A 27,633-nucleotide genomic window follows, 5' to 3' on the forward strand; every position below is an offset into this window, starting at 1 on the left:
TTGGGTCCCCAGAACAATCCTTGTTGAGAAGAAAAAAAGAAATTCATGACCAAATAGTAGAGAAGGCAGCCGAGTCACTTAAAAGCTAAAATTGTAATAAAAGAGAAAAGAATGATCAAGGAACCAATTAAAAGACTATTCATGTATTTTTCTCGTAAGAACCATCAGCCATGCTTCCGTTTGCACAGGGCGTCGGAAAGCGAAGCAAAAGCCAAAGGACCACCAGGTAAAGTGACATCTTACTCCCCTAGTCCAACCGCCGTCCCCTCTCCACAATCTCTATTTGCAATGGAAATCTTACACCTTCTGGATGGGACAGAATGATGTAAATCTCTGGCCAAACAAATGGGAAGGCAGCAGCCTATAGTTAGTTTCTGGTTCACTTCCGTTAGCCGGTACCGGCTCAAGGGGCGGGCAACTCCATTTCCACCTTCAAAGGAGGAGTTGGGGCGGGGCTAGGTTTTGCGCATGCTCCCAAGGCAGGTTTTTGGGCATGCTCAGAGCAAGCGCACGTTAACAATTTCCGGTGAGAGCTTTCTTCTGGAGTGGGAGGCGGTTTACTGCGGAGCCCCGGCGGTAGGTGGGTGAGTGCTGCGAGTATAATTGCGAGCTTCCGTGTTTAGAAGAAGACAAAAAGGGTTTGCTTGGATTTACCTGTGTTTTCCTTCTGAGTTTTTTTTTTTTCCTAATGCTCTAAAACCTTGGGTTGTGGGAAATGAGAGCAAGCTGGAGAAGCTTTGGTTACTGTGACAACCATGTGTTACCGATTCTGGTTTTTGAGGATTTGAAAAGAGAGAATTTGTGTTATAACTCCTCAAAGTACATGCTGGGTCGCATTCAGAGTCACATATTATTTCAAACTCAGGTGTTTAACCACGGAAATTGACTTTAAAAGACTTAATTCTGGTGGTAATGTGGAAAAGCAGTATTTTAGGCAGGGTAACTAGTTAGAAAGCTAATGCAGTGATTAACACAATTTCAGGGTGTTGTAGAATTCCAGAGAAGAGGAAATATTGTGGAAATTCTAGGAGGTAGGATCAGAAGCTTTAATGCTTGGGTCGATGTGGGAAATGAGGGAGAGAGACACTGAGCCTCTTGAGGATTAATTCCAAACTCGTATTTCTAGTTTCGTTTGCCACTTGAGATATCATTGCCTCCTACCTATCTCTTGTCCTAGTTCTAGTCATGCCTAGTAGTTTTGTGTTCTCTGAATTTTCTTGTCCTCATTTTGTGTGTGTATATGTGACCTTGGACAAGTTTCATAATTTCACTCCCTTAGTTTTTTTCAACATAATGTGAAAGAAAACAATTAGTATGTAGTGTGAGTGTGTGTGATGCTGTGTGGGAGGGATAGAACCCAGGGCCTCATGCACACTAGTCAGGCACTTTACCACTGAGTTACATCCCTAGCCCCAAATTAAATAATAGACCAGGTATGTAGTAAAGATCCAATAAATATTAGCTACTACTATTTGTACTGTATTTGTTATTTGCATTTTGTTGTTTCTTTCTCTAGGCTTGAATTTTTTTAAATTAAGGGGAAATATCTTTATGTGCTTGGAACATAGTAATAGTTGAGTAATGGATTATTTATTTTGGCTGTTTCTGACACATAATTAAATGCTTTTGGGGTGGGGGGTGGTACCAGGTGTTGAACCTAGGGGCATTTAACCACTGAGCCACTTCCCCAGCCTTATTTTGTATTTTATTTAGAGACAGGGTCTTACTGAGTTGCTTAGGGCCCTGCTAAGTTGCTGAGGCTAGCTCTGAACTGTGATCCACTTGGCTTTAGCCTACTGAGCTGAACAGAGCTGCTGGGATTACAGGCCTTGGCAAATTCATTCTTTACTTTAAAAGAACTGCCAGTTGCAGGTTGGAGTTGTTAAATGGGTAGAGTGCTTGCTTAGCGCTTGCTTAGCATGTGTGAGGCACTGGGTTCAATCCTTAGCATCACATAAAAATAAATAAATTAATAAAGGTATTGTGTCCATCTACAACTAAATATATATATATATATATATATATATATATATATATATATATAATTTTAAAAACCTACAATGCAATGGATCTTGCTGCTCAAGTCATATTTATTATTTGCTGTTTTCTTTACAATTCAGAAACTTGTGGATTAAAATATACCAAAAGTGAACTATGTAATGTTTTGAACAACCAACAATAAAAAAATAAAAAATAAAAAAAAAGAATACAAGTAAGAGTAAATGTAAGGAAAAATAATAAGGGAGACACACAGACAAGATGCAGAGGAAAGAAAGATGGCAGAATGGCAGAGAGGTCAAGCTGCCAGCTTTATTTATATCAATAGGCCCCTGGCATCATTAGTATATATTATTCAATGTATTACTAGTCAAGTTACAGACTTAGCAGCATTGTGTAGCTTATTCCTCAGTTACATACTAAGTTGCAGTATGCAATGTTAGGAGCTTTGTGTTGCTCTCAAGAAAATCCATTGTATAAAGTTACTATATACAAACAGATATGAAAAAAATGTGGTATATATGTGTAATAAGAATTGTAATGCATTCTGCTGTCATTTTTTTAAAAAAAAATCAATAAAAAAAGAAAGGAAAAAAAATATACCAAAAGTAACTGATATTCTCAGTTTGGAATAGGTATGAGTGATTTCAGTGAAGAATTGACAAAGACCATTTCAGAGGATGACCAGGTGGAAACATCTGTGCTCACTGGTACAGGAATGTATTTTCCTTGGCTTCAGAAGCATTTAGAAACTGTAGGTAAGTAAAATAACAGAACCATTTTAACGTTAGTGCAAGGAAGTATAGATTCAATATGTATACAAAATGAACCATGCTGGTTTAGTTTTTAAGAATATATAAGTTGTTTTCTTGTTTTGACTATAAGCAGAAAGGGAATCATAAGAAATATTCTTTTTTCTTTTAGAATCCTTTTCTTTTGAATTAATATACAGTCTATATTATGTTGCAGCCACATTTTTTTTTTCAGCAGTGCTTTCTGAGCACTAATATCTAATATATAAGTCTAAATATTGGGGACTTATACATGAAGAAGATATAGTCTCTTCTTTTGAGAAGCACATAGCTTTCAAAAAAATAATATTTTCCCTCATTTTTATCTAATGTAAATACAAGCAAAATTTTCTATAGGATAAATTCCTTAAAGATATATACAAGAATCAGTTATTTGTACATTGCCATGTTGGGTGGTATAACCCCAGGAATACGTTTGAATCAACATTTTCTTTATTGCGTCAAAATGTCTTTCTTATCCCAGCCTTCTTTCCCCTTTGGCAGTGATTCCTTGGCTCCTAGGATTAATTCCAAATTTACTTTGGCATTTGTCTTTCTTGTTTAGTTTGCCACCCGAGATATCACTGCAATGAATCTTGCTGGTCAAGCGATATTTATCAGATGAAAAGGTGGCTGTTTTTCTGTACAATCCAGAAATTTTTAGATTAAGATAAAAAGTAACTAATATTCTCAGTTTGGAATAGGTATGAGTTATTTCAATGAAGAATCCTAAAGTTTAGCTCCCATTAAAAAAAAATTTTACTCTTTTTATTTGATGATCTCAGTTAATCCTCAGTAAATTTATGTGCTAGGCATTTTAGTATGAAGAAACTGAGTTTCACAAATTTATACTCTTAAGTATTGCTATTAGGAATCATGTGTATCTGATTTTAGAGCATTCACTTCTAACCACTGAGATGAAGGGAACTTAACCTGAGTATAATATTCCTTTAGATGAACAAAGAATATTTCAAGGAAATTGTGTTTTGTTAGTTTTCTGGGCTAGTTGCCAGGGATTGTTGCTGATTAAACAGCTTGAGTATAGGTGGTGTTAAATGAAGCCTCTGATTTGGAGATCTGGATGGGGCATTGTATTCTGCATTTCTAATTAGCTTCTAGGTGATTCTGATGTTGCTAGTTTCAGAACCACATCCAGTAGCCAGGCTCAAGATCCCAAGGTGATTTATATGTACCTTATTAGTGATTTATATGTACCTAGATCAATATAGTCTTTGACCTTTTCCACTGTCATATTTCTTTTTTTTAACTGTGTCCTGCTTTGCACAATTTAAAAATTTAAAAATTTTCTTCTAAAAAGTTTATCAGTTGCAAGAGATAAATTTCCAGCACATGATGGTGTTTTAATTACATTAAATTATATTACTTTAAAAAGTAGATCTGGTAGAATCTAAATAGCAGAGATGTAATGTCCTTCCATTGCCAACCTTAAAACATTCAATGAAAAAACTTTTTATAAATGGAAATTTTGTATTGTTCCTGTTTTTGTAGTACATTTTGCAGTAAAAGTATGTCTGTATTTGCACTTATTTTTAACGTCCTATAAATTTTTAAGTTTTAAAATTTCTTGTGGGTTGAGATATGTTTTAAGTATTCAAGTAAATTTTAATTTTTTAATCTTACCCCAGTTACTTCATGTATCATTAAGAATGTTAACTTTAGAATGAGAAAACATCTGGCATTAATTCTATATTTTAATGAATGTAAACTCTGAGAAACTTTAGTCACATAAGGAAGTAGAATGGAGTTTAGTTAAGCAAGTATCAGATCTTCGACTCATGAGTTACTCACAAAAAATTACATGGTCTATTTAAAATTATTAGAACATTCTACAGTTTTGATAAAAGAATTGGGAATCACTTGACTTGCAAAAGTAAATATTAGAATCATTCAGTTTTCATCATGTGTTGAAAATACCTTCAGGTAATATGTAATGATTTTGATTGTGAGACCTTGATTATGGGCATAGCACTCTAGGAGATTAATTTCAGGAAACAATATACAAGGAGGTAGAATCTGCAAATTGATTGCTTTAAGAGGACCTATTGGTCTATTGTATTTGCAGGGGTAAGGGTACCCAGCTAGAAGACTGCTAGCCTAGAGGGGTCTGGTAGTTGTATAGGAAGGAAAGCATAGTAACCAGTCACTTATATAATGAGGTTGTTAACTAAGTCCAGATATCCTTAAAGGAATTGCTAATACTTAAGGGATATAAATGCTAATGTCTATAGCTGTTTTAATTTCGTTTGCATTTAATATCATTGTGTTACTGGGAAATTGGTACTTAAAATATAAAAGCCCAGCTAGGTGAGGTGGCACATGCCTGTATTCTCAGATACTTAGGAGCTGAGGCAAGAGGATGGCAAGTTTGAGATTCAGCCTAGGCAAGTAAATTAGCAAGACCTGTCTAACAAAAAAAAAAAAAAAAGAAAGAAAGAAAGAAAGACTATAACTGCTCAGCAGTGGTAGAATACTCCTGGTTCAATCCCTAGTACTGTAAAAATAAACAAGTTTATTTGGAATTTTCAGAATGTTGGTGGATAATAAAGATTGTGCTTGCATAGGGTGACTGGTGATTTTTACCTATTCTAATTACCAGGGCTTGTGCTTTTGGGGATCTTATTGAGAGATTCTCCCCATTTCCTCCATGGGTTGTGCACTTGTTTTCTACTCTCTTGTTCAAAAAATTGCTTAATGCCAAGATGAAAGGATGATTGAATGAGATTTGAAGGATCTGGTGATTGTAGTAGCCCAAGAATGTAATTTAGATTTTTAGAAATTTGCTAAAAAACAATATGTGTGGAAGAGTTTGTTTCAAATGAAGTTGACTTTGATACTTGGGGATGGACTGGGTCAAGTAATACCTACTGTTCTATTTATGAGAAATTAAGTTTTTGTAATAGTTGAATTGGAGTCACTGGGTGACCCTTATCCTCATCTTTACAGTGACTGGAGGGAAAAAGAAGAAAGATTTTGCTCAGACAACAAGTGCTTGTTTAAATTTTATCCAAGAAGCCCTTCTGAAGCATGAGTGGCAGCAAGCTGCAGAGTATATGTACAGCTATTTGCAGACCTTGGAAGATTCAGACACCTACAAAAAGCAGGCTGCACCAGAGGTAAACAAAGTGTGAGTGTGCTGAAAGAAACAGCAGATTCCTGAAAGATTTTGCCTCTAGCTCCATTCACAAAGCTTTAGGGGGATTTCAAACTGAATTTACTAAAAGCTGCTAAAAGTAATGTTGGATGTAGAATTTATATCAAGACTAAAAATAGTCTTGAGTTGTGCATTCTCAAATTTCCCAGTATTCATTCATTCCAATAATAATTCCTTCTTACCTTGTATTATTTTACCCTCTGTATAGGGTAAAATTAACACCTTTGTAGATGAGGTTAAGAAAAGATCAAATGGGAATGGGTGAGCACATCACACAGGAACCCTGATTACAGTGTTTTTTAGCAGAGGAGTGAATGAGGACTTAAGGTTTTAAAAGGTTCACTCTACATCATTAGACATTAGGAAAACAAAAATCATTTTAAAACCACGATAAGATATCACTTTAAACCACCAGGATGACTAAAATCAAAAAGAGACAATAAGGCAAGGGTGTAGAGAAGCTGGAACCCTCAACACCTTTCATCTACAAAGGTGTTAATTCTTTTTTTTTAATTAGAAATCATTTTAATTCCCACTTACTCCACAGGTTGTGCACCTGTTTTGTACTCTTGTTCAACAAAACTTGAAAGTTTTTTTCTCCAACCAGAGTGTTCTTTTTGTCTGTTTTTTAAATAGCTTTATGGAGACATTAGCACACCATACAATTCACTGACTTGTACAATTTAATATTTTAAATATTTTCACAGAGTTGTGCAAACATAAGCCACAATCTAAATTTAGGATAGTTTCATCTTCTACAAAAAGAAAACCTGTACCTATTTGCAGTCTTTCCTCAGTACTTCTCCACTGACTCGTAGCCCCTGGAAGCTACTAATCTACTATTTTCTATGGTGGACATTTCATATAAATGGAATCTTATAATGTAATGGTCATTTGTGAATGATTTCTTTTACTTTGTAAAATGTTTTCAAGGTTCATTTATGTTGTAGTAAAAGTATTCATGCTTTTTCCTTTTTATTGGCAAATATTCTTTTATATGGACATACCACATTTTATATATTCATTCATCAGTTTGTTAGACATTTGGGTTGATTATACTTTTTGGTTATTGTGAATAATGCTTCTATAAATATTCATGCACAAGTGTTTGTATGTGGATGTTTGTTTTGATTTTTCTTGGGTATATTCCTAGAGTAGAATTTTAGATCATGTGGTAATTGTATTTAACTTCTCAAGAAACTACCAGACTATTTTCAAAAGTGACTCCACCATTTTATATTTCCATCAGTAATATTTGAGAGTTCCAGCTTCTCTACACCCGGGCCTTATTGTCTCTTTTTGATTTTAGTCATCCTGGTGGTTTTAAAGTGATATCTTATCGTGGTTTTAAAATGATTTTTGTTTTCCTAATGTCTAATGATGTAGAGTGAACCTTTTAAAACCTTAAGTCCTCATTCACTCCTCTGCTGAAAACACTGTAATCAAGGTTCCTGTGTGATGTGCTCACCCATTCCCATTTGACCTTTTCTTTTCTTAATCTCATTTCCTGTTACTTGCTCACCTGTATTTTCTTTTCCAGTCTTACTAGCCTTGCTCTTATTAGAATAAGCCAGGCATATTCTACCTCAATCTTTACCTTATTTATTTATTTATTTTACTTGGAAAGATCTTTCTTCAGCTATCATCATGTCTGCCCTTCTGTATGATTGCTTTTCTGTGACCTCTGTGAGGTCTACCTTGATTATTTAAAATTACAACTGCATTTCTTGCTTTCTTATTCCTACTTTGTACTGGCACTCTTGAACTCCATGTCCTTCTCACGCTTTTCCAGTAATACTTGTCAATGTAATTTTGTTTCTTGTTTCTTGTGTGTCTCTCCATATCAAATGTACATTTCTGAGAGAAGGGGTGAAACGGTGCCTGGCATATACTGCTAAATTTGTTGAGTAAAAAGCAGTTTCTCCACAAATAACTTTACTTGACTATTTCAGGTGCTTTTACTAATATAGTAACCAGTGCATCAATCTAATGGAGCCAAAACCAAAAATACCAAATAGTACATACATGCTACTTGGTGTGTGTGTGTGTGTGTGTGTGTGTGTGTGTGTGTGTGTGTGTGTAAAAAGAAAATATAATTATTGACAAATTTTAATTTAGGGACTAAAGTTACATATATCTGTAAATCATTAGTAATGACAGAGAGGCATTATATACCTCTCTTTTGTCCAGATTTTGTTTTATAAAATGAAGAAATTAAATGAGTGGCTTCCAGATACTTGTTTGAATCCTTTTGAACTACCTAGGGCATGTGTTGAAAATACAGATTCCATCAGTCACTGTGGAGTACAGCTGAAATCCCAAGCAGCTCGAGGCTGAGACAGGAGGATTGCAAGTTCAAGACCAACCTCAGCAACTTAGTGAAACCCTGTCTCTAAATAAAAAGGACTGGAGACTTAGATTAAGCACCCTGCGTTAAATCCCCAATACTTCCTCAAGAAAAACCCAAATAATAAATAAATATCTATCTATCTATCTATCTATCTATCTATCTATCTATCTATCTATCGCGTGTGCGCGCACGCGCTCTCTCTCTCTCTCTCTATATATATATATATACACACACACACACACACATACATATGTACGTATGTATATTTATTTTTGGTACCGTACTCCTGGGGCTTTTAACCACTGGCTTAGCCATTTTTATGTTTTATTTTGAGACAAGGTCTCACTAAGTTGCTTAGGGCCTTGCCGAATGGCTGAGGCTGGCTTTGAACTCATGATCTCCTGCCTCAGCCTCCCAAGCTGCTGGGATTACGGGCATGGTGGCTTAGAATATTTATTTTTAATAGGTGCCCCAGGTAATTCTTTCTTATGACTGGGTTTAAGAACAACTGTAGATAACTATAGATAATGGATAATCTTTTAAGTTTTTGTTTTGGTGGTGCTGGGGATGAAACCTAGTACCTGCCTTGCTTTTACCACTGTGCTACTCCCTAGCCCTCTACAAGTTTCTTTAAGCTCCTCAATGCTACTTTTGATATTCTACAATGAAGTCTTGATCTGTTTTTTTTTTTTTTTTGTAGTTGCAGATGGACAGAATGCCTTTATTTGTTTATTTTTTATGTGGTGCTGAGGATTGAACCCTGTGCCTCATGCATGGAAGGCAAGCGCTCTACCACTGAGCTATAGCCCCAGCCCTGTTTTTTTTTTTTTTTTTTTTAAATTGGGAATATGAAGTTACTGTACCAAACAACCAATGTGTGCCTTCTAGAAATAATTGACTTTGAAGTTCACTTTAAAGTTGGTATGGTTGAAGTACTTTAAATGGGGGTAAGAGAAATAGACATTTGCTTCCATGAAAAAAGAACTCCCAAGTTCTTTCACCAGGATTGGTGATCTGAAGAGAAAATATTTTTTATTAAAATTTGTTTATATTTGATGATAGTTCTTAAATTTGTGTTGTAAATATTGGAATAAATATAATCAATATTGATAAGATCTTAAGAAACTAGTCTGTTACACTCACTTTGCTGAGAATAAAGATGAGGTTGAGACCAGATAAGAAGCCAATATTACCAAAACCTAGTTTCTTACTTATTCTTCCTATATTAATTAAGTTTTATACTTAATAATATCTTAACTGCCTCTTCCTCTTTTAGACTGCTAATCTAATAATGGCACTGTTATACTTACCTAGAATTTAAAAACTAGTATTGAAAAGATTTTGTCATGTGAGATCTAACGTTAGTTTTACTGGGTAAAGTACAATAACATAGACATTTATGATATCTAGGGAAAGGAATTTTAGGTTGTTTTTATATGTAATCAGAAAAACAAAACTTACAGGAAAAATAGAATAAAGGCAGGGTTGGACTTTACATTGGGTAATAATTTCTGCTTTGACAGGTTATTTGGAGGCTTGGAAGTGAAATTCTCTTTTATCACCCCAAAAGCAATGTGGAGACTTTCAGTACCTTTGCTGACCGGATGAAAAATATTGGTGTCCTGAATTATGTAAAGGTAAGAACATAGACTTTGTGAACTTATATTTACAGTGTTCATATTGTTTTCTGAATTGTTTGTATCAGTGTAAAGTAAACAATAATGAAGAAAGGGTAAGATACTGGGATAAATAAGAAAGAAAGCAGTGTTGTGCCAGCCATTCCTTAGTTTCTGATCACCTTCCATGTTGTCTGATGGGAAATACCTCCTCTTTGTTTATCTCTGGCTGCCAAAACCAGTCCATCAGATGTTGAAGTTGTGCTTCTACTGTTTGCCGAAGTTATTTGTGCTGAGTTGGTATTTTTGGAAAAAGCGAAACAAGTGGGGAATTTGAATGTGTAAAAACATTTTAATTCCTATTTGCATTGAACCTTCTCTCCAAGTTAATATGTTTTATTAAAAGTATTAACAAAAGGGCTGAGACATTTCCAAGATTATCTCTCTCTCTCTCTCTCTCTCTCTTTCTCTCTCTCTCTCTCTTTTTTAACTAACAGAGAGAGCACTTTTCAATAAAATTTTATAATTTGCTTTTAATTATTTTTCAAGGCCATAAGGTTTCACTGGAATACAGCCACACACATTCATTTCCATATTGTCAATAGCTGTTTTTTAATGAAAATGAGTAATTATGAAGAAGTCATGTGCCATGCAAAGCCTAAAATATTTACTTTGTAGCTAGTTTTAAATTTTGTTTTGTTTTTACTTTTCCTGTTTTCTGGAATTTTAAATTGTGATTGTATATAATGGAACATGCTATCTTAACCATTTTAAGTATACAGTTCTGTGGTATTAACTATATTCACCATGTTGTAAACTATCACCACTATTTCTAAAACATTTCCATCACTCCAAACAGAATCTTTATATTTATTAAGCAATAGTTTCCCATTTTCTCCTCCTCCCCATGCTACTGACAGTCTCTAATATCTTTTCTGTTTTTATGAATATGCCCATTCTAGATGTTTTAGATAAGTGGAAGCATGCACTTTCCTTTCCATTGGAATTGACATCATTCTCCAACACTCCCTGTTAAGATGTTTTCTTTTGAGCTGATTTAATATATTTAAAATAGTTATATTATTGGTTGTCTACTGTAGCCCAAACTAGGAATTAGTAGTATGCAAAAGTTAAATCTCATTTAATCCTAACTACACCCTTCTGAAGGATTAAGAATTGCCTCATAAAACAGGTCAGACAAAAGGACGAATAAGTTATTCAGATTTATTTAGCATTAATTGGCATATGAGCCAGGACTGTCTTCAAAACCCCTGTTTTTTATTGTTGTTTTTTTCACTATTGTACTGTCTTCTCTTTGTAAGTTTACATAATTTAGCTTTCATTTACATAGTGTCATTTCATCTGTCTTTCTTCTTTGTTAGGTTGAAATTGTTGATGACAGGGACAGTGTCTTATCTTTCGTATCCAATCAAGGACTTAGTCCATCATATATTTACTGTGTTTTTTGAGTAATGGTTATCTTAATGACTTCAGTGACAGTGGGCTTTTTCTTATTACTGGTGCAGATCTCCTTACAACATGCATTGTACCTTATGCATCATGGAATGCTTGAGGATGCAAACAGAAATCTAAGTCAGGCAGAGACATGGAGATATGGTGAAAAATCGTCTTCCCAGGAAATATTAATCAACCTTGTTCAGGCCTACAAAGGGCTTTTGCAGTATTATACGTGGTCCAAAAAGAAAGCTGAATTGTCAAAGCTTGGTGAGTGAATATGAATAAATTATTTTCTTATGGTGAAGAGACTGAAGAGCAGAAGGGATCTTAAGGAGTAATCTAGTAATCCATCTACTGACTTCATTCAGATAAATTCTTGATCATCCTTTATGATATTTATGATATATCATAAAACTTCTTGGTCATAAATTAGATGATTCATTGCTGAATTCATGACCATTTTAATGATTTTTAAAATTTTGGTCAGAGGTAAACAGCTGGACCTCAGTGGTGAAAACACATTCAGTAGGTTAAGAGCTAAGCTCCATTGCAGTTTTATAGAGGCGATTCAGTGTCTTAAATAGAAAGGGGGGGGGGGGATGACAGTGCCTTGAGTAGAGTAAGAAAAGTGAAAAATTCTGAAGAAGGGTAGTCCATGTGAAACCCATCTGGATTTACTAACTGGGTTTATGCAAGTGAGGCATATACTCTCCCACAGAGGTTAAGAGTCAGGAGCCCTATCTTTAGAAGTGTTGGCTAGAACAAACTAAATTCTTTAGGCAGCCTTGAGTATACCCTTTAAGGAGCCCTAAGGTTATCCTAGGGATATAGCCTCGCATTAGAAATTATCTTAATGTTTCTTGGGGCTGGGGTTGTGGCTCAGTGGCAGAGCACTTGCCTCGCACATGTGAGACACTGGGTTCAATCCTCAGCACCACATAAAAATAAATAAAATGAAATAAAGATATTGCATCCATCTATAACTAAAAAATATTTAAAAAAAAGAAAAGAAATTATCTTAGTGTTTCTTAAAGTCTTTATAGGTAGGCCAGGATTGGGGCATAGTCCAAAGAGGGACTAGGCTTAGAGGAGCTGGTTGGAGTTTGATCTAGGAGAGAGTCTTTGAATTTATGAGAAAGGTTATAAATTTTCTTTAGCAGCCATTATTGCATGTAATAAACTCTTGTGTGTTTAGAGTAGAGTTTAGTTTGTTCCATGTTATTGTTCCCCAGAATAACGTTTAAAGAATACGGCAAGATAAAAAGTAATTTCTGTACAAAGGTTATAATGCAATTTTTTTGATTTACTGGCCATACCAAAAATTGGGCACTCAGTTCTCAAGCTGAGTTCCCCTTCTCTTAACCTTCTTTGGTGATATCATCCTCTCCTACTCCCAGATATACATTCTTTGAAGCTACATGATTCTCTGCACTTTTCTTTCCCTTGTATAGTTTTCCTCCATAGCTTCTCTAGAATTAAGTCTTTTCTATTTTCACATCCTTCATCCCAATTTTAGCCCTGGTATTTATCACTTTATAGGTGATAAACACTATTTCCTTATTATCCTTATGTAGTAAGTAATATTTCTTTTGTCCCTAGGCATGTAGATTTCACTAATCTCAGTTCCCATCCTTCTTCTTGTGTTACCTCTTCTTGTCTCCCAAGATTCTTCTGGAAGGCCCTAATGTTAATCTTGTGACATTTTTTGCAGTTTCTTCATCTATCATACCCTCTGTCCTTTAAGATTCTTCGAAACCTGCCCTGGCACCTGATTCATAATACTTTAAACCTTCTATATCAGCTGCCTGTTCAGCCTATGTCATTTGGCTTTTCATCTCTTGCTTTTTAATTGTTCTAAGTTTTTTCAGGTATATTTTATGCTGTATCTTCTTATTTAGATTAAGCCATCTTTTGATGTCACATGTTTGTCTTCTATTTCTTTTAACTTTGCTATCATTTCTGATATAATTTTCTTTTTTCCTCTATTTTAACCTTGCTATCATTTCTGGTATAAATTTTCCTTTTAAAAAGGCTTGTTGATATTAATTGATTAGGTGAGTTTTACAATCACTATTTACTTTTTTTATTACACATGGTTAGAAAAAACTTGAACAAATATTTGACTAAAGCAATTGTAATATGACATTTAGACTGTCACTCTCATGACTAGATTCAGTACTTTTATGCAACTGACATTTTGTTCTCTGGCTACAAGAGATGAAGGTGAGATACCGTATGGAGCAATATGGAGTCCATATTGGTTCACTTAGAAAAGAATATCAACATCTGTTTTTATTGTGGTATTATGTTGTGCTTCTACTAGTTGTTGCTGTTTAAACCTTAATGTTATGAAATATAATGTAGACAAGAAAAACATATGAAATAAATGAGTGCTGTAATGCATAAGTTTAAAGTTGCATTCCTCTAACTACTATCCAGATTAAGGAACACAGCATTGCTGTCACCTTAATGTAAAAGTTTTCTATGTATGCTTTCCTGATCATACTTCATCCCATTCTGTATCACGAAAATCATTGTAAGGTCTTTTAGGGTTGTCGTTCTCTTGCTTTTCTTTAAATGGTAAACAAAATTAGTTTTGCTTATATATGAATTTCTTGCCTATATATAAATTTTTTACTGTGTTTATTTTTTGGGCCTTGCATATTTTATTCAACATTGGTTTTTAAGACAATTGTATTGTTGAATGTAACTCTAGTTTATTTTTACTGCTAAAAAATGTATGTTATTGCACTAATGATTCTTTCTGTTATTGATGGCCTTTAGTGTATTACAGTTTAATGCTGCTTTGAAATTAACCCTTCATAAGCATGCATTGCTAGGAGTAGAATTGTCATAAAGTATATGCATCTTTGTCACTGTATGAAATACCTTAGGAAGCTAACTTTACAAAGAGAAAAGGTTTATTTAAGTTCATAGTTTTGGAGATTCAGTGTCCAAGATTGGGTGGCTCTACAGTAGGTAGAAGCAAGTGGTTACATCTTGAATATGAGTGCCAAGTAAAAGGAGGGTGGAGCCAGGCTGTTTCTGTTCTAACAATCCTCTTGTCAGAACACAGGAGGTTACATGAGAATTAGCCTGAGGACCTCCCACAAAGCTCCATCCCCCACTGTTTTCATCTCCCATAGTACCACACTGGGGCCCAAGCCAGTAATCATAGTGTGTCTTTGGGCAACAAAAACCATGGCAATATATAATATGCTAAACTGTTTCCAAAGTAGTACCAATTTATATTCCACTGGTAATCTGATTAGGGTTTTCTTTTGTCAGTATGTTCCTTAACATTTGTTAATTTCAGAATTTTTTTATATCTGTTAGTTTATTGGGTATAGTGGTCTCATATTTTTTTAAAAAATAATAGCTTTATTGAAAATTGAGAATATAGTTTATATGCCACATAAATATACCCACTTAAAGCATATAGTTTTTAATATATTCATAGAGTTGCCCAGTAATCATCACCATCATTAAATTTGGAACATTTTCATCACCCCAGAAAGAAACCCTGAACTCTCCATTTCTTCATAAGCTTCTAGGCAACCACTAATCTACTTTCTGTCTTTAGAGATTTATGTATTCTGGGAATCTCATGCAAGTGGAACCATCTGTACAATATGTGCTCACTTAGCATAATGATTTTAAGGTTGCAAGTAACTATTTCATTCCTTTTTGTTGTTGAATAACATGCCATTGTATAGAGATACCACATTTAACCATTCCATGTTTATCAATTGATAGACATTTGGGTGGTTTCTACTTTTTGAATAATATTGCTGTGAATATTTATGTACAGTTTTATTTTTCTTGAATATGTTCCTAAGAGTGAGATTTCTGGATTATATAACTATGTTTAACCTTTGGAAGGAACACTAGATTGTTTTCCAAAATAGCTGCACTATTTTAAATTACCACCATTATCAATGGAAGGGTACTAAAGTCCATGGTATCTGTGATTTTGATTTGCATTTCTATAGGGACTAATTATGTTGAGCTCTTTTTATGTGCCTGTGAGCCATTTGTATGCCTTTGGAGAAATTTATATCTTTGCATATACTTTGATTAAACCATTAATTTTTAGTTATTGGGTCATGAGTTCTTTATATGTTCTAGACAGAAGTCTCTTAATAGGAGATATTTTCTCCTATTCTGTAGGTTGCCTTTTTATTTTCTTGCTGATGTCCTTTGAAACACAATTTTTTTTTTTTAATTTTGATGAAGTCCAATTATGTGCTTTTGCTTTTGTTGCTTGTGGTTTTGTTGGCATATCCAAGAAACCATTGCCCACTTCAAGGACACAAAGATTTTCACTTACAAGAGTTTTATAATTTTAACTCTAACATTTAGGTCTTTAATCTATTTTGAGTTAACTCTTGTGTGTGATATGAGTTAGGAAACGATCTAACTAAATTATTATGCATGTGAATGTCCAGTTGTGCCAACATAGTTGTTGAAAACAAGTATTTTCTTACTGAATTGTCTTGGTACCCTTCTTGAAAATCAGATACCATAAACATGAAGGTGTTGTTTCTGTACACTCAATTTTCTGTCATTGATCTATGTATTTTCGTCCTTACACCTATATCATACTGTCTTGCTTACTGTAGCTTTGTAATGAATTTGTAAAGTCATGGTATGAGTCTTCCAACTTTGTTCTTTTTAAAAATTTTTTATTCTATTCTCAGTCCCTGGGATTTTCATATAAATTATAGTTAGCTTGTCCATTTATACAAAAATTTTACCTGTGGTTTTGATAGGAATTATAGGACTCTGTAGACTAGTTTAACAATAGTAGTCTTCCAACCTGTGTATCTGAGGTGTCTTTATATTTATTTGGGTCTTTTGAAATTTGTTTCAACAATATTACTTTTCAGATGGAACTTTTCATCTCTTTTGTAAAACTTACACCTTTTATTTTTAGTTTTTGATGCTTTTACAAATGGCATTGTTTTCCTAATTTCATTGTTTGCTTCTTCATTGTAAATTCATTTTTTGTATTTATCTTGTACCTGGCAACATTGATGAATTCATTTATTAATTCTAATAAATTTTTAATGGAATTTTAGAATTTTCTTGACAAAAAATATAGTTTTCCTTTTCAGTCTAGATGTCTTTTCTATAATTTGCTGTAAGCCCTAGCTAAAACCTCCCGTATAATGAATAGAAATAGTGAGAGGGGACATTCTTATCTTGTTCTTGATTTTAGGGAAAAAAGCATCCAATCTATCACTATTAAATTTCATGTTTACTCTGGGTTTTTCATAGATAACTGTTTAATTAGATTGTGGAAAGTTCCTAGATTGTCGATGGTCACAAGATGATCATGTAGTTTTTGTTCTTTGGTCTACTGATTTGGTTTAGATCAGTAGATCTTTATTTACATTAATAGATTTTCGGTTGTTAAGCCAACCTTGCATTCCTAGAATAGATCCCACTTGAGCATGATGTATTATTCTTTTAACAATAGCTCAGTTTACTATTGTCTTAACAGAAGTTCTCAATACTAAACGACTTTTCTCTCTCTTGTTTTTTGTGATGCTGGGGATTGAACTCTGGGCCTTCACCAAATGACTTTAAAAAATTTTTTATCTTCGGGCAGATGAAAATGATTATGCATACAGTTCAGCAACCCAAAGTATGCTCAGTGACAGCTGGAAGACATCTGTAAATATTTGTGGATTGATTAAAACTCCTGGAGTTTGGGACCCTTTTGTGAAGAGTTATGTAGAGGTAACTAGACTTTTCATAAAATTGTATTGGTTTTATTTTTGTCTTAAGCCTAGATTGCATTTCTAATTATCTTTATTGATCAGGAGGAAATTTAATGGAGAAAATTGTAAATCTAACTAAATAAATAGAAAAAGAGTATGGCATATTTCTTTCTTGGTCTAAATAATTTGGAGTTTTTTGGGGGAGGAGGTGGTGTCAGGTACCAGGGATTGAACTCAGGGACACTCAACCACTGAGCCACATCCCCAGTTCTTTTTTGTATTTAGAAACAGGGTCTCACTGAATTGCTAACACCTCGTTTTTGCTGAGGCTGGCTTTGAACTCCGTCCTGCTTCAGCCTCCCAAGCTGCTGGGATTGCTGGTGTGCATCACTGCACCTGGCATTTTGTTTAACAATAAGCTGTTGATGTTACTTTTTTTTTTTTCATTACTGGATAAACTGTCTGGGCCTTCACCAAATGGAGATCAAGATGAAGCCCGAAAGATAGCCAAATATCTACAAAGTAAATAACAATATAATTGTAAGCGTCTGTTCTGTATTATTCTTGTTGAGCTTAAAAGCTGAAAGATCTTTTATGATTTGGTGGGATATAAAAAGAAATGAACAAAAAATCTGAAACTAGGTCACAATATATGAGATGAAGAATAATGGCTTTTAGAAAGTTTTTGAAGATTGTCTATCATCTCACAGTCATTGTAAAAAGGCCATTTGTGGGCAGTGGTTATAGCTCGGTGGTAGTGCTTGCTCAGCATGTGTGAGGTACTGGGTTTGATCCTCAGCACCACATTAAAAAAAACAGTAAATATATAAAATAATGGTATTGTGTCTACAACTAAAAATATTTTTTTAAAAAAGTCATTTGTCAGAGGGCTTTGATACTGAACAATAGGAATAAATTTTCAAAATAAATCGTTCTTTGAAAGTTTGAGTTCTTAAAGTGCTGAACGTGAAAAGATGGAAACAAAATGGAAGAAGCTATAATTGTTATGCACTCTTTTGTGACTAAAGTTATAGGTGGGGCACTGAGGTTAGTAGGCATCATATTTTAGTCATTAATATTTTTGCTATGAAGCCGGGTGAGGTGGGATTACACTCCTGTAATTCCAGCATCTCAGGAGGCTGAGGCAGGAGGATCGAAAGTTCAAAGCAGCCTCAACAAAAGCGAGGTGTGAAGCAACTCTGTGAGACCCTGTCTCTAAATAAAATACAAAATAGGGATGGGGATGTGGCTCAGTGGCCGAGTTCCCCTGAGTTCGATCCCTGTCCCCCCACCCCCAAATTATATATATTCTTGCTTTGAGGACATGAATTTCTTATAGGAATAGTTCTTATGTTGAAATTACTATATTTTTTTCAGTAACAAAATAGCATAAGGAAAAATGAACTTTATGGTCCTCCATTTTAAGGTGATTTTTTTTCATAGATGATGTAACATATATGCTAGTGGAAGCATGTTCCTTCTGTGGTACTATTTGTCAATTTTGTACTCAGCAGTAAAGTTGTGTATTATCTTTTATATCTTATAAAATTCAGCTAAGATATTATAACTTATTTTATATAGATGTTGGAATTCTATGGTGATCAAGATGAAGCCCGAAAGATACTTACTAGTTATGCTTATGATGAAAAGTTCCCATCAAATCCGAATGCTCATATATATTTATACAATTTTCTAAAGAAGGAAAAGGCACCAAGAGCGAAACTGTTAAGTGTGCTTAAGGTATAGATTTTTTATTTCACTATTTGAACAGTTTTGGAGGTTGATGTTCAAACATTTCGGGGTTATTGTTTTCTAACTTTTTATATTATAGCACTCATAGAAAATGACATTGTATGAATGGTATGCTGAGGTATACAGAGAAAGTTGCTCCCTCTGCAAGCTCTAGGAAGACACTCTACTTCTACTGAGGAGAGAGGATCTGTGTTTTAGAAACCCTTTGCCACTCTGGTTGGAGAATTCTGCATTTTTTTTTTTTTAAATCAACGATTGAAATTTAACTTATATATAGTAAGTGTACTTATTGCAAACATATGCTTGGATATGTTTTAACATATATCCATGTCACTTTCATAATAATATGATATAAAGCATTGCTGTCACTCCCAAAAGTTCTTTATTTCACAACCCCATTACCCACATATTCCTGCCTTCAGGCAGTCACTGGTTTGCTTTTTGAAATCATGGATTAATTTTATCTTTTCTGGATTTTCATATGAATGTAATCTTAGTTTTATACTTTTTTTTGTTTGTGGGGGGGGGTCTGGCTTCTCTTACTCAGCATGTTGTTGAGTTTTTGCCATGATGTTGTATTAGCAATTTATTAATGCTGAGTAATGCTTCATTTTTATACATTAAATTTTTGATGAACATTTGGCTTTTTGACTATTACGAATAATGTTGCTAAGAACATTTGTATTTCTGTGAGTGCACATATATTTTCGTTTTTCTTGGGTAGCTGTGTAATTGCTGAGTAAGGAAAATAGATATTTAACTTCTTAAGAAACCATCAGCTGTTTTTTGAAGTGATTGTACCATTAACATTCCCACCATCTATGTTGATATTCTAGATTTTTGGGGGGTTACAGTCATTTTAGTTATGTCTATTTTACATTTCTACCAGCAATACATGAGGTTTTCGGTTTTCCTACATTGTTGCCAACTCTTAACTTTTTTTCATTTTGATAGTAGCTATTCTAGTAGTATTGTATTCCAATAGTGTAGTGTCTCATAATAATGGCTTGTGATGCTAGGACATCTTTTTATGGCCATTTATCGTCTTTGTAGAGATGTCTATTCCAAGTATTCAAGTCCTTCACCCTTTTTTGAATTGGATTGTTTGGTTTTGGAGTATTGGATTGTAGAAATTTGTGTGTCGGGATTAAGCACAGGGCCTCAGATATACTACGGGTGCTGTAAACTGCACCCCCATCTCCTATAGTAGTCCTTTATATATTTAGTGGTAAGTTTTTAATCTGCTGTTTTAGAGGAGAAAGAAGAAAGGTTCTTTTCAGCCTATACAGATGACTAACAGAAATTCTTATCTGTTAGTCTTTTAAAAGTCGATTAGGAAATCAGTAGGGTGAACATTTATTCTTAAGACAAGATAGACTTAGGGAGAAATTCTGTTTTCCTTTTGAGAAGTACAGTATTGGGATCTAAGAGCTCAAATTGTTGGGTTTAATAGCAGATTGGGTATAACAAAAGAGAGGGTTAGTGTAATGTGTAGAAAAAGCAGCCTAAAGGACAGAGCAAAAAGGTGGAAAGTGCAAAAAAGATTGTATTGGGGGCTGGGTTTGTGGCTCAGTGGTAGAGCGCTTGCCTAGCATATATGAGGCACTGGGTTCAATCCTCAGCACCACATAAATATAAAATAAAGACATTGTGCCAACCTAAAACTAAAAATACTAAAAAAAAATAAATTAAAAAAAAAGATTGTATTGGGGACTTGGTGAAAACATCTGATACCTATAATTGGAGTCTTGGAGGAGGCAGAAAATGGGACAAAAACAAATAGTAATAAAAATATATATGTATTTGAACAGTTAATGGCTAAGAATTTTCTAAAGTTGATGGAGAAATTTTTTAAAAAATATATTTATTTATTTTGTTATATATGACAGCAGAATGCATTTTTATTCATATTACACATATAAAGCAGGATTTTCATGTTTTTGGTTGTACACAAAGTAGAGTCACACCATTTGTGTTTTCATACATGTACTTAGGGTAATGATGTCCATCTCATTCCTCTGCCTTTCTTACCCCCATACTCCCTCCCTTCCCTTCCCCTCCCCTTGCCCTATCTAAAGTTCCTCCATTCCTCCCATGCTTCCCCCACCCCTCTCTGTTATGGATCAACATCCTCATATCACAGAAAACATTTGACATTTGTTTTTTGGGGATTGGCTTACTTCACTTAGCATGATGTTCTCCAACTCCATCCATTTACCTGCAAATGCCATGATTTTATTCTCTCTTATGCTGAGTGATATTCCATTGTGTGTGTGTATATGCCACATTTTCTTTATCCATTCATCTACTGAAGGGCATTTAGCTTGGTTCCACAATGTAGCTAATTGTGAATTGTGCTACTATAAACATTGATGTGACTGTGTCTCTATAGTATACAGTAATTGGAATCTTGGAAAAGGCAGAAAATGGGTATAAACCAAGGAGTGGGATATAGCTGGGTCAGATAGTGGTTCCATTCCCAGTTTTCCTATGAATCTTCCTGATGGAGAAATTTTATAATTCTGATGGTCTTTTATTTGACCTGGGTACTGGTCACCTGGGTGTGTTAAATTTTGTGATGATTTATTCAATGTCATAGGACTTATACCTTTCTAGTATATATATTTCAATAAAAAGTTAAAACTAAGTGACTTGAGCCGTATACAATGTGATTTTGGTAGGAACCAAGTTTTAATAATATTCTCTGATACTGGTATGTTGATCTTTATTATTGAACATGGTTGATTGATCTTTTAGAAATTATTAAGTTAACAAACTATTTTTTGTTTTGTTGGGAATTATTTCATTTTAAGTTCAAAGTACCTTGGAAAGTAGACAGTGAATTTGTTTAGTATTATGTGTATTGAAATGAGAAAGAATTTAAAATTTTGGGGTTTTGCATATTCATAAAAACAGTCCTTGTTTTCAGAGAGGAAAACCTTTAAATTTGTTCCTGTTGTGTAGAAGAATTGTTAAATTGTGGGCTGGGGTTGTGGCTCAAGTGATAGAGTGCTTGCCTAGCATGTGTGAGGCACTGGGTTCGAGCCTTAGCACCGCATAAAAAAAGATATTGTATCCACCTAAAACAAAAAATAAATACTTAAAAAAAAATGTTAAATTGTTTACCCAAATAACTTTAGGGTACCGTGTCCCTAAGTCCAGTCTCCAAAATTGTTGCCCCTTTTTGAATTTTTGTTTTATGTATTATATAAAGGCATTTCATAATATTTTATATGTAATGTGTATATAAAACTTTGTAATCTGTGATCTCTTCTGATCAGTATTTTCTGTGTGATTTCTCCCCCCCCCCCCGTCCTTGCTTCTGAAAATAAATTATTTTAAGTGTGGTAAATATTGTAGCTATGTATAAGATGCAAATTAAGAATTCTCCCCATCTGTTTCCTCCGATAATCTTGTCTATCATGTTAGCCGGATTTTTATTTAAAAAAATTATTTACAGAGAATACTTTCTATACCCAAGTTAAAATTGGATAAAAGCAAAATATCTTTTAAATCCTTGATTAACTTACTGAGAGTATATTAACCAATGAGAGCTTTATTTGAACGTAAGCTGAAATTTGAGAAATGTCTTTGTATAAATTACAAGATTATTTTTTTTCCAGAATTTGTATCAGATTGTACCCTCGCATAGACTGATGTTAGAATTCCATATGTTACTTAGAAAATCAGGTAAACAAGTTTTTGTTTTATGCCTCTTTGTACAGATAAGCTAAAGTCAAGGAATTAACCAACTATGTCCCAGTGGCCAAATTGACCCCATGCCTGTATTTATAAATCAAGTTCCATTAGAACTTATTTATTTATGTATTTTCTATAGCTGCTTTTGCACTATAATGGCAGAACTAGTGGTTGTAATAGAGACTAGTATAGTAAAATATTTATTATCTGACCCTTTACAGAAGTTTGACTACTCCTGCTATAGAACAACAGTTCCGAATTGGAAAAAGAAAATTGCCTTCAATTTATGTAATTTCACTTTGTTTTAATGCCTCCTGGGCTTCAGTATAGAAAATAACATGCTTCTTAGATGAAAATCAGTCCACTAATCCAAATAAATCAGTGCAAAGATTGCATTGGTTTTTTACCTAAGGGAAGAGAATGTTCCAAAGATGGGAAAATAGGGCAGGGACTTTAACCCTTGTTCTCTATAGTATATGAATTAGTGCATATAATCAATATAGGGATCAAACTGAACACTTGGACCTCATTAGCATGTTTGATATTATTGAGCGTTCTTCTGATTTATTTCAGGAGTATGAGCATAATGAATTGTTTTAAACCATTAACCAAACTAGAAGGCTTACATAATTCATTTTCATCAGCTGTACATACTTTTTAGCTTTATGCACTTCTTCAATCAATACCTTATTTAAACCTGAACTGTTATGAATGTTGCAGAAAAAGAAGAACTCCGTAAATTGGGGTTGAAAGTATTGTTTGGAGTCCTGGATTTTGCTGGATGCACTAAGAACATAACTGCATGGAAATATTTGGCTAGATATCTGAGACAGCTCTTAATGGAGTGAGTAATAAACACAGCATTTATTTGCTTGTATTTTTGGATTTCTTCAGCTCTTTTCTTCTGAGTGTCAGAAGCTAGAAAATACAAAGTCACAAACTTAACATACAACAATTCTCTCCAGATACTGTGTACTATCAAATACTACATCTTGTAAGTCCATTGTGAGCTGGATATGTAAAACTTTACCTGTTTTTTGTCAGAATAAAGGATATCACAAAATTGTTTATATATTAATTTTAGTTGTATAAGGTACCCAGGGTAAGTGGAAACTTGTTTCAGACTTAAACTGATCTTGGGGAAAAAATGTGTATCTTAGTCTATTTGGGTTTCTGTAACAATATCATAATTTGGGTGGCTTTTATATAACAAATTTATTTTCACAAGTTCTGGAGGCTAGGAAGTCCAAAGTGAAGGTACCAGCAGATTCACTGTCTGATAAAGAACAAGATTCTCAGTTCATAGAGGGTTTTTTCTCCCTATGTCCTCACACGGGAGCAAGGCAATTGCCTGGGGCTTCTCTTAAAAGATCATTAATTTAGGTCATGATTCATCTCCTCATGTCCTAATTATTTCCAGTGGTGATTAGGTTTTTTTATATTTATTATTTTTTTAGTTATAGGTGTACACAATATTTTTATTTTATTTTTATGTGGTGCTAAGGATCGAACCCAGTGCCCCACGCATGCTAGGCAAACGCTCTACCTCTGAGCCACAACCCCAGCCCGTGATTAGGTTTTAACATGAATTTTTGTGGAGGGTGGGCAAGCATTCAGATCGTACACTCAATGTAAACTCCTTTCAAATATAAAGGACTGTTTAAACCCCTGCTAAACCATAGGGCTTTTTTTTTTTTTTTTTTTTTTTTGCAGGGGAGGGGTTTGCCAGGGATTGAACTCAGGGGGCACTTGACCACTGAACCACATCCCCAGTCCTATTCTGTATATTATTTAGAGACAAAGTCTCTCACCCAGTTGCTTATTGCTATCCTCCTGCCTCAGCCTCTGAACCGCTGGGATTACAGGGGTGTGTCACCACACCCAGCTACCATAGGGCTTTTGAAAGCCAAGAAACATAGTGTTTGCTTTTTAAATTTCTAGAAGTTTTGCCACAGGAGACATACAGGTGCTAAAGAAGTATATCCTCAAATTATTGATGAACATTTAGCATTGCTCTTAAGCTGTGAGATCCATGTATTTATGTATTTTATAATAATGTCATTTTAATTAAATTTTGGTAGCATATAATTTAAGGTTTTAAAGTAACTTTTAAATAATTAAAGCATTTATTGAACATTTGCTGTGTACCAGATACTGTAAAAGGAGCTTTATGTGAAACCTGCTATTACTACTGGACTAGTTTAGTCCTAATAACAATGCCATGAAATAAGTATCATTTTTTATCCTCAAGGAAATTGAGAATCAGAGAGGTTAAGCAACCTGCTCAAGATCAATAGTAAATGGAATATCTGAAATTTAAAGGACTTTTGCTTCAGAATCACTGCATCACTTTACTGTAATGAACTGGCTATTTAGTTAAGAGGAAATTAGAATGTGGAGATCAAAGAGAATTAAAAAGTATTTGATTTTATGTTATTGCTGATGTTAGTCTGGAAATAGCTTCCTATAGCTAAAATCAAATTCTAATGTACAGATTTGTCCCCATCACTGACCTTCCCTTTTGACATTTTTGTTTTTAGGAATCGTCTTGCGTGGGTTCAAGAAGAATGGAGTTCCAGGAAAAGCTGGTGGCCAACCTTTCACTTCAGCTACTTTTGGGCAAAAAGTGATTGGAAGGAAGATGCAGATTTGACCTGTGAGAAAGCTTTTGTAGCTGGAATACTGTTAGGAAAAGGTAAATTTTTGTTTTCTTTTAATTTTATCTTTTGAATATGACCATTCTTTCATTGTAGAGCTTATCTAGTGTGGTCCATAAGGATTCTGGGTGCTCAAGAAATAATTGTTGAGCTGGGCGTGCATGCCTGTAGTCCCAATGGCTCTGGAGGCTGAGACAGGAGGATTGCAAGTTCAAAGCCCTCGGCAAAAGTGAGACACTAAGCAACTCAGTGAGGCCTTGTCTCTAAATAAAATACAAAAATAGGGATGAGTATGTGGCTCAGTGGTTGAGTATCCCTGCATTCAATCAACAGTACCCCCCGCCCCCAAACAACAACAAAAATACATAAAGAGTGGATCATGAGTTGGGAACTGGTAATGTGCTTATAAGGAATCCCCTAGGGTTAGAAACAGTGCTTTCATGTTGTTGATTGTGATTATTTCTCATGCTCTGACTTGGGTGTTGTTGGGGGCATTAAGATGCACCATGCAAGACTTTCACAATCACTGACTGCTTGGCCTTGTTGCATAGGTTTACTGAGACTGTCTACTAATAAAGAATGTTCTTTCATACCTCATTGTTCTTTAATAGATCTGTATTATATACACTTAAATGTTCCTGTAAGGAGAAAAATTCTCCTTAAGAATACCTCCCATTAACTTGTCAAATAGTCCTCTTAAAAGGAATGAGAAATTGATTGTTTCTTTATGGAATATTTTGGCCAATAAAACCGGTACCGGCTTTGTACTACTGAAATATTAAAAGTTAGCCAGTACTGAAATGAAACTGCTACAAAATGTACAGAAATGATGTGTATGATGACAACTAGTAAGATATATTTTGCTAGGGAGTTTAAGGTGTCCTAAAGAGATTCTTCAGTTCACTTTGGATTATGGTTTATATTGTTTTCAACAATGTATCCTTAATATATGTTTCAGATGGTTACTAAAATTAATAAAATACTAGTTTTATAGGAAGAAAGGGCTTTAGAAAGTGATTTTAAAATGGCTTTTTAATGCATGGATGAAAAGGAACATAAATGTTATTTAGATTGTTATCTTCTACTTTATGAATTTGGAGTCCAAAGATCCGGACTAACTTTCTCATTCTCTACTCGTCATGTGATTTGGGTCAAGCAATTAACCTTTGGGATTGTCCAAAGGGATTTGGACACTGGGATTGTCCTTTGTGAAATATCAAGTGAACATCAACATCAAAGGGCTTTGTGAATTCTGAAGTTGTCTAGGAATATCAGGTGTTGTTATGCCTGAAAATGGGCACATCTCTCCTGTCTGGGTGTTAGTGTGGAGAGAGTGAATCTATTCAAAAGCTGAGCTTTTTTTCTCCTCTTGTTCTGGTTATCATCATTACACCACAGTACTCAAATTCTGGTTGTGGTCTGCTTTTGCTTTGGGCTTAGAATGGGGTATGTTAGCTTTCTCCCCATGCTGTATGAGAAACAAGATGGGCCCCTTGCTCTTTGGAGGGACCTTTTCTGGTTGAAATTCAGCTATTTGGTTGCTTTGCTAGTTAAGCTCTCTAGTGGATTTACAAAGAGGTGTATTTTGTAGATTGTTTACCTTTTTCTGACTGTGATAAATGGTTCTTTTGCTGACTTAGAAGCTACAGTTGAGAGGGAAGTAGTACTAATTTGATCTTGGAGAATGTTCCTTTAATGTACGAATATACATAAATAATAATGTGTATATCACTATAGGGTTTGGGGAAAGAGAAGGAAAAAAGCTAAAATATATGCTTTAATCATAATGGATCAAAAACATCTTTGTGAAGTAATACATTTCATTGGTGGCAGCTCTTAGAATATGTGTGGGCCATACTGGTATATAGAGAGTTGAAGCAAAAATTTCAAACTATACACATGTACTTTAAAAATTTGAATGATAAGTATTAAAATCTTTTGCTCATTTTATTTTTTAGGTTGTAGATATTTTCGGTATATTTTAAAACAAGATCATCAAGTGTTAAAGAAGAAAATTAAGCGGATGAAGAAATCAGTGAAAAAATACAGTATTGTAAATCCAGGAGTCTGATATTAAATTTTAGTTATTTCACAGTTGTAGCCACACTGTAGTAGCAGTAGATTTTTACTAAATGTATTTATTTGATATTTTTAGAAAGTATGACTATAGAAAGTATTTATATGACTATAGAAAGTATTTTTGTATTTCCTTTTACTGTAAGTTATAACTAGAAAAATAATGCCGCTGCCTTTGTTCCTTGTAAATATATATACACACACATTTTCTTTTTTTTGTAATGTAAAATAAAACGTTATATGGAATGATTCTCCAAGTGAAAAAATAAATATGTTTAATTAGAGAATATAGCTCTGAAGCAGTTATTATTTGCAGATAACTTGCCTCGTACTGTTAT

The 27,633-nt window shown here is 34.2% G+C and overlaps 1 protein-coding gene across 9 annotated transcripts; it reads left to right on the forward strand.

The window, feature by feature from the left end:
• The first annotated feature begins 499 nt into the window (after positions 1-499).
• TAF1A (TATA-box binding protein associated factor, RNA polymerase I subunit A) lies at positions 500-27,633 on the forward strand. Of its 9 annotated transcripts, none has more exons than XM_081297235.1 (11): positions 500-584; positions 2,624-2,756; positions 5,754-5,923; positions 9,835-9,948; positions 11,454-11,652; positions 17,000-17,130; positions 18,693-18,851; positions 22,487-22,553; positions 23,283-23,406; positions 25,103-25,257; positions 27,178-27,631. In XM_081297235.1, exons 2-11 carry the CDS (start codon positions 2,636-2,638, stop codon positions 27,288-27,290), a joined length of 1,353 nt encoding a protein of 450 aa, XP_081153361.1. In that variant the 5' UTR covers positions 500-584; positions 2,624-2,635; the 3' UTR covers positions 27,291-27,631. The 9 variants fall into 9 exon arrangements, with proteins under 9 accessions (XP_081153361.1, XP_081153369.1, XP_081153362.1 ...); XM_081297236.1 differs by having other exon boundaries at positions 525-580; XM_081297237.1 differs by having other exon boundaries at positions 533-576; positions 27,178-27,632.

This window comes from Spermophilus citellus (assembly GCF_964194105.1).
Source record: "Spermophilus citellus genome assembly, chromosome: 6".
In the NCBI taxonomy this organism is placed as follows: domain Eukaryota; kingdom Metazoa; phylum Chordata; class Mammalia; order Rodentia; family Sciuridae; genus Spermophilus; species Spermophilus citellus.

Bases quoted from the DNA above. Each gene is read 5' to 3' on its own strand.
- TAF1A (XM_081297235.1), top strand. From the start codon at position 2,636: ATGAGTGATTTCAGTGAAGAATTGACAAAGACCATTTCAGAGGATGAC. The intron at 17,131-18,692 runs GTAACTAGACTT...TATTTTATATAG, and splicing joins TTGTGAAGAGTTATGTAGAG to ATGTTGGAATTCTATGGTGA. The intron at 18,852-22,486 runs GTATAGATTTTT...TTTTTTTTCCAG, and splicing joins AACTGTTAAGTGTGCTTAAG to AATTTGTATCAGATTGTACC.